Source organism: Hyla sarda, chromosome 3 (genome assembly GCF_029499605.1).
Source record: "Hyla sarda isolate aHylSar1 chromosome 3, aHylSar1.hap1, whole genome shotgun sequence".
Lineage (NCBI taxonomy): Eukaryota > Metazoa > Chordata > Amphibia > Anura > Hylidae > Hyla > Hyla sarda.
The window spans coordinates 391,914,796-391,925,631 of NC_079191.1; the positions used below are offsets into that span (position 1 = coordinate 391,914,796).

Below are 10,836 nucleotides of genomic sequence, written 5' to 3' on the forward strand. Positions count from 1 at the left end.
GTCTTTTTTTTTAAGCCAGGTTGGTCTTGGTCTACATTTTTTTTTGTTATTTTTTTTTTTTTTATGTTTGCACAAAAAATTTGCACCCTTTTAACAAAGGTAAAGTTAAAAAATACTGCCCACTGCATGGGCAACTGCACAGCCCTGCAACCCACAGTCATTTTTTCCCCAAAAATGTCTATTCCAAAAAGGCGCAAAAAAAATTGTGCAAAATTGTGCCTTTTTGCAGCCCAAAAAAAAAAAAATTACGGGAAGTGTCAAGTTTTTTTTTTATTACAAACATTTAATATTTGTGCACAAATATACAATATATTTATTTTTGTTCACTCCAGATATATACTATAGTAAATATTAGTAATTAGTATATTGGCGGGGAGGGGGATTTGTCCATTTCTACTGAGAAAATCTAAAATATTTGTGACAAGCTGCTGAATATTTAGAAGAAAGTGCAAACCTGGATTCACCGGAGATGTAACATTCACTTCACTCTAGAACTAGTTAGGATTTAATTATTTTTTAGGATGGAGTGTAAAAGAAAATGTATGAGGAGCCGCAGTCAATGTTATATACAGTAGATGAGATCAAGAAATGACCGGACTGATCACAACAAGACTGAAGGGAAAGAATAAAATAAGAAGTGACCTGGCTGCTGTGGGCATTTCCCTGGTCTCAGCACCGGTCTTCACACACGACGCCCGCTGTGCCCGGCTAACATTGGCATTACACAGAAAGGATGACACGGAGGCTCAAAATCAATTAGTCTGATTTTTATTATGGGAAGAGGGGGTATGTAGATAGGTGCTTCCCTTACACTGGGAGTGACGTGACGTACCATGTTATTAAAATTTACAAACATTTTTTTATTTTATTATTCATTTTCCACCTACACAGGGACGAACTGATCCGAATCTTCAGTGACACAAATGGAAGTGCTGAGTGGAGACAGAACCGTGAGCCCAATTCAACTAAAGGGACAGTACAAAATGTAGTGATACTACAGACAATGCCTATTAATACACACTGCACCCACAGGCCAAGGCCTTCCCACCCTGCCGGAGCTTAGGGGTCACCCGTGATAAGTGAACGTGGCCATATAGTGTGGATTGGATAAAGATTGAAAGCTTAACCTAGCCTATAGAGACATGACTGATGACATCATCCGGGCCATCAGAGGGACTGATAACATCATCCGGTCCACCAGAGGGACTGGTGACATCATCCAGGCCACCAGAGGGACTGGTGACATCATCCAGGCCATCAGAGGGACTGGTGACATCATCCGGTCCACCAGAGGGACTGGTGACATCATCCGGGCCACCAGAGGGACTGGTGACATCATCCAGGCCATCAGAGGGACTGGTGACATCATCCGGGCTACCAGAGGGACTGGTGACATCATCCGGGCTACCAAAGGGACTGATGACATCATCCGGGCCTCTAATGGACCCACAGGCTGAGGCCTACACCAAAGAAGTGGGGAGCTGCTGCTGGTTGGTGGACGACCACTAGACTGCAACCAGACTTGGTGTGTGCTGCCATCTTTGTGAGCAACATAGTTTCATATATATATGTGAGCTAAAATTTAACCCCTTCCCCCCTGGGAGTCACTATTTAAAAGAACAGTATTGGTGACAGAGCGTGCAGTTGAACCACAAACCCCCAAGTCTCATGTCAACGTTTTGGTTTCTCCACAAAAAAAAAAAAAAAAAAAAAAAAAAGGGTCTGTTAGGAGACATTAAACTGAAAACAATATTATTAAACTAAAAATAAAATGGGTCCTAGCAACGGACCGAATATTTACACATTTCAGCTGCTACAGGCAGCAAGAGGCTGCAAGTCCTATATCATACACCTTGAGGAATGACGCGCGCGTGTATATAGCTGTATGCTGATGGACAATAGAAGGGTCTCCCCCATCTATATACACATTATCAGTAGTGATCAACTTTGGGTTTAGACCAAAAATATATAGCAGTCGATGGATAAAATAATAAAAATAAAAGCAAGTTCCACATTCCCATATTATTAGCAGACATCACAGTCCAGATGCCCAATAAATAATTCACAGGAGGAGGAGGAGGAGGAGGAGGAGGAGGAGGAGGAGGAGGATAGTCACTACAGCAGGTCCAGGCACAGGCTGATGGGCATGGAGGGGGCTCTGCCCCAGCTGGGCAATCATTGTGGGGTCCTGATACCACTGAGGAGCTCCAGCCTGATGATCCTTACACTGAAGTTTACTTTCCAGAACCCAATGGTCCTTGGGATCACAAAACCTGGAACCTCCAGGAAGCCTGATCTTTGTAGTCCAGACAGTCGGTGGAGTTGAAGTTGAGTTTCCAGGAGGAGGCGGCGGCTGCCTGGTCCTTGTAGTCCAAGCAGTCAGAGGAGTTGAATGGCAGTCCTGTGCTGGCATAGCCCTGGTGGTGGTGGTGGTGGTGATGGTGGTGGCTGGAGGTCTGGCTCAGGTGGTGGTGGTGGTGGTGGCCAGACATGGAGGAAGGAGTCATGGGGCTGAGCTGGTGAGGGTGGTGGTGGGAGTGCATTGGGGCCAGATAGGAACTGCAATCCACCCCTCCAAAGTAAGAGGAGGAGGGGGCAGGATAGCCCTGTGTGTACCCGGCTGCCTGGCTATAGGTCATTGGATAGGACGATGAGGAGCCGGAGCGCTGCATACAAGAGGCACTGCCAGCTCCCAGGGGGTCGGGGGCTGTGCCAGGGGCAGGACCAGTGCCAGGGGAGATGGAGGCCGGACTCCAGATGGACGAGGCTGTGCTGCCATTCAGAGCCGCAGCGGCTGCGCCCAGGCCGGGGTTCCCAGTGGAGCCAGAGCTGGAGGAGGAGGATGAAGATGAAGATCCGGAGCTGGAAACCGCAGGCGGTGTGAACTGGCCGCTACTCTCCGAGCCGGAGCTCTCCCGGGCCGGGCTGCACTTCTTCTTAGCCGGTCGGTTCTTGGCTCCGGTACCGCTGCTGCTCTGCTGCTGCTGCTGCTGCTGCTGCTGTCTGCACTTAGCCCTGCGGTTCTTGAACCAAACCTGGAGCAAAAGACGAAAAAAGAAAAGAAAGATCGCGTTAAAATCGATCAGACAGGCTCGGCCGATTAGATAACAACATAAAAGGTCCTTTACAATCGGCCGAAAGCGGACCGGACATTCCAGGATTAATTAACTAATTATACAATGAATAAATAAAATATAAAAATTACACTAAATATATACATCATGCAGCACAATATATAGATCGCCACAAAGTCACTGAAAAAGTTTTCATCCTGTCTATTTATCGGGATATTTGGATACGATAAAAAAAGAAAATTAAGAAAATGTGTAACTAGAAAAATAGTCTATTTAACTTACAATCATTCAAAAAAATAACTAATATTAATATCATATTTATTTATATACACAAATACTCATTTAGACTGCGGATCTTTGGAAACTTTATTCCTTAGTCCAGTAAACTCTGACGCAAGCGGTGCACAACTACAACTCCCAGCATGCCCTGACAGCCGAAGGCTGTCAGGGCATGATGGGAGTTGTAGTTGTGCCACAGCTGGAGAGCACCACCTTATACACGATCATCCCCCACAACCCTTCACTTTGCAGCTGTTTCAAAACTACAACTCCCAGCATGCCCTGACAAAAGTTGTGCAACCAAGGGTTTCTATAAAATAATTATTCAGAGACGAAATGACAGATCCGATTCATTCCAGCCGGTAATGAATAGATTCGATCAGATAAGATTTATTTAATTTGCTGGTTTTTTTTTTTTTTTCGTTTTTTTTTAAATGTAAAAAAAAAAATTCACTCATTCTACGATCGATATCGACAGGCGATGAGATCGAGAGAAAAATAACAAATCCCTTTGCTTAGTGTTCTGCAGGGGATCTAGTCCTGAATTGCGAAGTTTGTATCCACTTCTGTATTTTGTTTTGCAAACAAGAGATTTCATTTAAAAAAAATAAATAAATAAATAAAAACTAGGAATATGGATACATTTACTGTGGCTAAAGAATTCGTTACTATAAAAGTGTATGTGAGATGATATAATTTCCTAGGAGTTATTCACAGGATAAACAATCAATCCTACAACTCGCCTCCTGATTTTTCTTAGGTATCTTATACAGTTTTAGAACATCAATATTTATGTTAAATAAACAAAAAACGTATTAAAGTTTACATTAAGGGGCTTCTTTCTGTAGAGGGCGCCGCACATTATATTCTATAACTAATCTCGTTAGTAACTAGTTCTTAAAATTCATTTTAAAAATAATAGAGAATATATATATATATATCTATCTCCATACACATATATGTAAAAAAAATCTCAATCAAAACATCAAATATTAGCACCTCTGTAGGTCTATAAAATGAAAGGACAAAAATCACAAAGCTGTACAAATATCCTGCAGAACCTCCAGGGTACTGATCCAGATACAAAGTACAGAAGAAGCAGCTACAGGTCTCCCCACCTGTTCTATATGGGGTCTGCAGCTTAGAATATATATTATACACACACACACACACTACACATTTTATATACACACATATATATCTGTGTGTGTATAAAATATGTGTAATGTGTGTGCATAAATGTGTATATATAATTTTATTTAAGATGCAATGTATATTGAAATAACTAATACACATACATATATTTTATATACACACACACTACACATTTTATACACACACAATGTGTATATAATATATATGTGTGTATATATAAAATATGTGTAATGTGTGTATATAAAATGTATAATATAGATATATATTTTATACACACACACACACACAATGTGTGTGTGTGTGTGTGTGTGTGTGTGTGTGTGTGTGTGTGGTAAATAATATATATCTATATATTATTCATTTTATATACACACACACACACACAACACATATTTTATATACACACAGATATATATATGTGTATATAATATATGTGTAATGTGTGTGTGTGTTAAATATATGTGTGTATGAATATATTTATTTTATTTAACAATATAAAATTTATGTATATTGCAATAAATAACTAATGTGTGAGAAATATATTATATATATATATATATATATATATATATATATATATATATATATATATATATATATTATAATATATACACACACACACACACACACACACACATATACATACACACACACACATACACTCTTTAGAGAAAAAAATAATAATCTACTACAGATAAACACTACTTCCAGCTTCACATCCAGTCCTGCAAACAACATGGAGAACAAGAAGTCACACTTTGCACCAGATTATTTGTCTCATTACCAAATCCCTGACAGAACTTTACTCCACAGCTATAGTGGTGACACAGACATTGTGAGCTGTACATTGGGGGGTACACTGGGCAAAAGGGTCTTCTCAGTGACAAAGATCACCTACCTTACAACAATAACCATTAGTCTCCGAACTGTGGGCCTCCAGATGTTGCAAAACTACAACTCTCAGCATACCCGGACAGACAAAGGCTGTCCGGGCATGCTGGGAGTTGTAGTTTTGCAACATCTGGAGGTCCTCAGTTCGGAGACCACTGCTTTAGACTCCCAACATGCTCTCAGATCAAATGGACACTATTGACACCAAGAGGTTCTGCAGCAGCTTAAGTCACATATAGTGCCTTGAGCTTCATACTGTTTTTTAGGAATGGTGGGAGTAGCAGATTATTATATTTGCATTTTAGGTAATTAAACTGAAGGACAGCCACAATGAGCCAGATTTCTGACCACAGAGAACGAAAGAATGAATTAAACCGCAAAGCAAATGGAGAAGCGGTGGAGCGCAGGTGGTGGCAGCGGAGGCAGAATGCGGTTATTACGCGGTTTTGGCGGAATATTACCTGGACTCGGGATTCGGGCAGGTTTATCTTCAGGGCAACCTCCTCCCTCATGAAAATATCCGGATACCGAGTCTTGGCGAACAGAGCCTCCAGCACATCGAGCTGTGAGCGGGTGAAGGTGGTGCGCTCCCTGCGCTGCTTCCGCGGGGTGGCTGCGTAAAACGGAACGCGTTAGTATAGGGAAGAAACTACAGATTTATCCAGTGCGCCTCAATATTAACTTTAACAAAACATCGAGAAAAGTAAAATAGTTTTTTCATAATTTTAACTTCTCTATATTTACCCTAACATTATACTTATCTAAATTACCATACGTGTAAAAAAAAAAAAAAAAAAAAAAAAAACAACACATAATTAATGACAGCACATTCTAATTTTTTCTCCTTTTTTTATTTAATACCCATATTCCCAGCCCCAAGCTCAGTCTGGAAAAAGAAGGCTAAGACCTTAATGTATAATTTATGGTGGTTACTAAATACATTTACTAGGTTACCGTTTTTGAATTTGTCGCACAAAAAGGGACTGTAATTAATTATTGAGATAATATTTTGGAGTTAAATCTACATTGTCATAAGTTCTTAGCATTCTGTGGACTCCCAGGGCCTTTATCTTAGACAAAGATCTGCAGAGTCCTGAACACAGAGCATTCTCCTAGGGGACTGATAGTTTGTTATAAAGTGTGTGCATGAGATTAATATATACTGTATACACACTTATTTTACATACAGATATTATTTATGTGTATATATTTAACAGTGTGCAACAATATATAAATCTCAGGTAAGATGGAAAACAGCACTTCCCATATATATGGGTGTTTTATCGATAAATCCAATTGGAAATCTACAGGGTCAATACTAGACCAATAGGGCAGACATGGAGTAAGCAAAAACAGGTCCTTAGCAGTTTTCTGGACACAAAGTTTAAAATTTTTACATTTTTTCGGCATTGGACAATTGAGACTTTATCAACACCATAAACTACAAGTTTTTAAAGCTCTCTTATTCTAAATAAAGAGATAGATATATATATATATATATATATATATATATATATATATATATATATATATATATATATATATATATATATATACACACATATATATATATACACATATATATATACACATATATATATACACACATATATATATATACACACACACATTTTCAAAGTTCTACAGTAACTTCAGAGTTCGTTTATCCGATCATTGAACACTTTGTATAATATATAAAATGTGTATATACATATATATATATTATACATAGAAGAATGCTCTGTGTACAGGACTCTGCAGAAGATCTTTGTTTCTGATCTAACATAAGGCCCTGGGAGTCCACAGAATGCTAAGAACTTATGACAATGTACATTTAACTCCCCAAATTATTATCTCAATAATTATACACATTTTATATATTATACAAAGTGTTCAGTGATCGGATAAACGAACACTGAAGTTACTGTAGAACTTTGAAAATGTAAATAAAAATCAACGGACAAAATGATAAGAATTATAGGTATGAATACCAATTGTACACAACAAGTTTGGTCCTGTACACAACCGATTTATAGAAATCCTTTTAGCATGAAAACAATATAAGTCACCAGCTGACCAATGAGGCGCCTCCTTCACTGGTTATTATTGGTAATTACAAAATATAATATTTATAGGTAAATGTGCATCCAGTATTTTATATCCCTGCTGTTTATACAGTGATCGCTGAGATCTTGTTGGTGGTGATCCCTGGAGTAGGCCTCGATCTCTCTATACAGATCCCAGGTAGAAGGGATCCTGCACCCTGACCCCACACAGGAGCTCAACTACAAAACTTCTACAAACTTTTCTGGCCCAGTATATAGATCCGTATAGATGTATATAGATAGATACATAGAAATGTTGTCAGACATTTGTAACCGCTTTCCTAAATTCCATATAAACTATTTACAAAACAAAATCTAATCTGTTTCTCATCTGTCCTATAGAGTTGTATTATTATTATTATAGAGGTACTCCCAAACCCAAGCTGTAGGGTTGTATTATTATTTATTATTCTAGAGCAGTATTCCCAAACCCAAGCTGTAGGGTTGTATTATTTTTATTATTATTTGTATTATTATAGAGCAGTATTTCCTAACCCAAGCTGTAGGGTTGTATTATTTGTATAATTATTTGTATTATTATTTTTATTATTATTATAGAGCAGTATTCCCTAGCCCAAGCTGTAGATCTTCAGCTTTAACAAAACCACAAACTATCGTGATAGAAATTGTAGTTAAAGTAAAAAGTTGAGAGAACTCTGATATAGAGACTATACACAAGACAGTATATGTAGGTGATCTAGTGGGCTTCTTACCTGGATATCCCACCGATGGATGGAGTAAGTCCATAGTGGGTCCTGTGAGCCCCAAGCCATTCATGCCATAGGGGGGCTGTTTGAGGTATGACATCATGCTAACAGCTTCTCAGTGCTCCCCGATATTATCCACAAAATGTAATTATTCCTCAGTCCTTACAGGGACACAAGGGTCATGAATATTTTCTCTTCTTTTCCCACCAAGTTCCTGGAGGACAGAAACACAAATTAACAGAGGAATAAAATAAACCGTCACGTTCTATGACAGTTGGAAATTTAAAAACAAAATAGAAGTGAACATTCCAGCGACCGTTACAGGAGGATAAAACTAATTCAAAAAACTAGGAAAGAATAAATAAAAATTTACCTTAAAATAATATTCATTAATAAAGTCAGGTAGAGGATTTAAAAGCGTTTTCCACTGACAGCCGCTCTAGGGGCCGGGCATACCCCAATTCACATTCCCAAGTAAAAAAATAAAAATAAATGAGCCGACCCCGACTGCGACAACACACAAGTCGCTTTACATATGCACAAATTCATGAGATTTAAGCAGCTGTAATTTATTTTCTAGGCAAATTTTTTTTTTTTGCAGATGGCATCCATTGATAGGGTAATGCTGTAGCTGAACCTATCTACCCCCCCCCCCCCCAGTCAGGGCTAATTAATGGAGATCCCACACAAATACCCCATTTACATAACTCCTTCTAACCAGGTGGATTTAGCCCTGTACAATGGGCAGCCCCATAATACAAAAAAAAAATACAAAAAATATAGAAAAAAAAAAAAGTTAAATATGCTACAAGCAGGAGCAGAGGGGGGGGGGGGGGGTAGATAGGGGGTCAATGAGTTTGAATTTATTGAGGAGTGGTCTCCAAACGGTGGACCTCAAGCTATTGTAAAACTACAACTCCCAGCATGCCTGGGGGGGAGTGAGGCTGGCAGTGAAGCTAGGGCAGTGAGGCTGACAGAACAGGGTGCTTGGGCATGCTGGGAGTTGTAGTCCTAAAATAATAAATAAGTAAATAAAGTTGTTTTAAAAAAGAAGTTGAAGCCCTTTACACATCCTACCTGCTGGAAGGTTACAATCTGTTCCTAGGCAGACATTTTTTTTTTTTTCTTTTTGGCAAGAGGACCTGCCCTGTGTTGTATAAGAGGTAGGAGGAGAAACAGGGCAACAAAGCAAACAAGTCGTCCAGAGATCAATTCAGGTGAGAAATTAATTAATCCCCAATCTTAAAAAAAAAATAATCTTAACATATCTAATCTATAAAAATAAAAAATACATAAAAGAAAAAAGAAAAGTAAAAGGGGGGAAAACAGTGCAGAAGTAATAAAGATCAGGAGAGAAGACTTGGGCTGAGTCTGAAGGATCCTCCAGGCAGATTCCTCACTCGGGCCTCCTCCTTCAGTCTCTTGTCTCAGTATACAGCACAGGGACAGGTAAAAGTGTCACCTGGACTCTATAAGCAAAGTGTTTCCAACTAGGGTGCCTCCAGCTGTTGCAAAACTGCAACTCCCAGCATGCCCGGACAGCCTTCGGCTGTCCGGGCATGCTGGGAGTTGCAGTTTTGCAACAGCTGGAGGCACTCTGGTTAGGAAACATTGCTAGAGTAATGCAGAAAGTCCTAAAAAAAAGTTGATTTAAAGGGCCAGACACCTTTTAATGACCCCCTACCCCCTCTCCTTGCCCCCAATGAATAAACTTCGTCCCAGTGCCCATGAGTGGAGCAGGATGAGAGGGGGCAGCGGGGCTGGCAGCGCAGGCACAGGGCATTAATCATTTACCTTGTAGGCAGAGCAGTTGTCTCACGCCGGCCGCTTTAGGTGATAGGAAATGTGGACTGATGAAGATTGATCACCCTCCTCCTGCCCTACCCCTTGTAAGTGAACGAGGGGCGGCGTCTTCACCAATCAGCGCGCAGGACGGGGGTGAGTGACGGGAGTGTCGGCCAATGGCGTCAGTGCACGCCTTCCCCTCCACTACTCAACCGAGTCTCTCCAGTCTCCTGAACGAGGAGCGGACGGGAAAACGGGGGAAACTGGATCCAGAGAGCAGCGTTATAACCGGGGATTAATAGACACAGCCGGGACCTGAGGCCTGCTCCAGCCACACAGGGGCACAATACTGGGGAAGGGGACATAAGAGAGATAATAGTCACTTATTATAAGACACCACAGGAGTGCAACATCTAAACTATCTATCATTCTATCTATCTATCTATCTATCTATCTATATATCTATCTGTCTATCTATATATCTACCTACCTATCTATCTATCTCATATCTATCTATCTATTTATCTCCTATCTATCTACCTATATATCATATCTATCTCCTATCTATCTCATATCTATCTATCTATCTATCTATCTATCTATATATCTACCTACCTATCTATCTCATATCTATCTATCTATCTATTTATCTCCTATCTATCTACCTATATATCATATCTATCTCCTATATATATATATATATATATATATATATATATTTCTATCTACCTACCTATCTATCTCCTATCTATATATCTATCTCCTATCTATATATCTATCTACCTATCTATATATCTACCTACCTATCTATCTATCTATCTATCTAACTGTCTACCTACC

The 10,836-nt window shown here is 39.5% G+C and overlaps 1 protein-coding gene across 1 annotated transcript; it reads right to left on the bottom strand.

The window, feature by feature from the left end:
- Positions 1-424: 424 nt before the first annotated feature.
- OTX1 (orthodenticle homeobox 1) lies at positions 425-10,293 on the bottom strand. Its single transcript, XM_056568002.1, has 4 exons — positions 10,006-10,293; positions 8,218-8,425; positions 5,861-6,012; positions 425-3,035 (listed from the first exon to the last, which is right to left on the bottom strand). The coding sequence occupies exons 2-4, from the start codon at positions 8,312-8,314 to the stop codon at positions 2,265-2,267; spliced, it is 1,020 nt and encodes a 339-aa protein (XP_056423977.1). The 5' UTR covers positions 8,315-8,425; positions 10,006-10,293; the 3' UTR covers positions 425-2,264.
- Positions 10,294-10,836: the final 543 nt, after the last annotated feature.

Bases quoted from the DNA above. Each gene is read 5' to 3' on its own strand.
- OTX1 (XM_056568002.1), bottom strand. From the start codon at position 8,314: ATGATGTCATACCTCAAACAGCCCCCCTATGGCATGAATGGCTTGGGG. The intron at 6,013-8,217 runs GTAAGAAGCCCA...CGTTTTACGCAG, and splicing joins TCCATCGGTGGGATATCCAG to CCACCCCGCGGAAGCAGCGC. The intron at 3,036-5,860 runs GTAATATTCCGC...CTTTTGCTCCAG, and splicing joins TGCCCGAATCCCGAGTCCAG to GTTTGGTTCAAGAACCGCAG.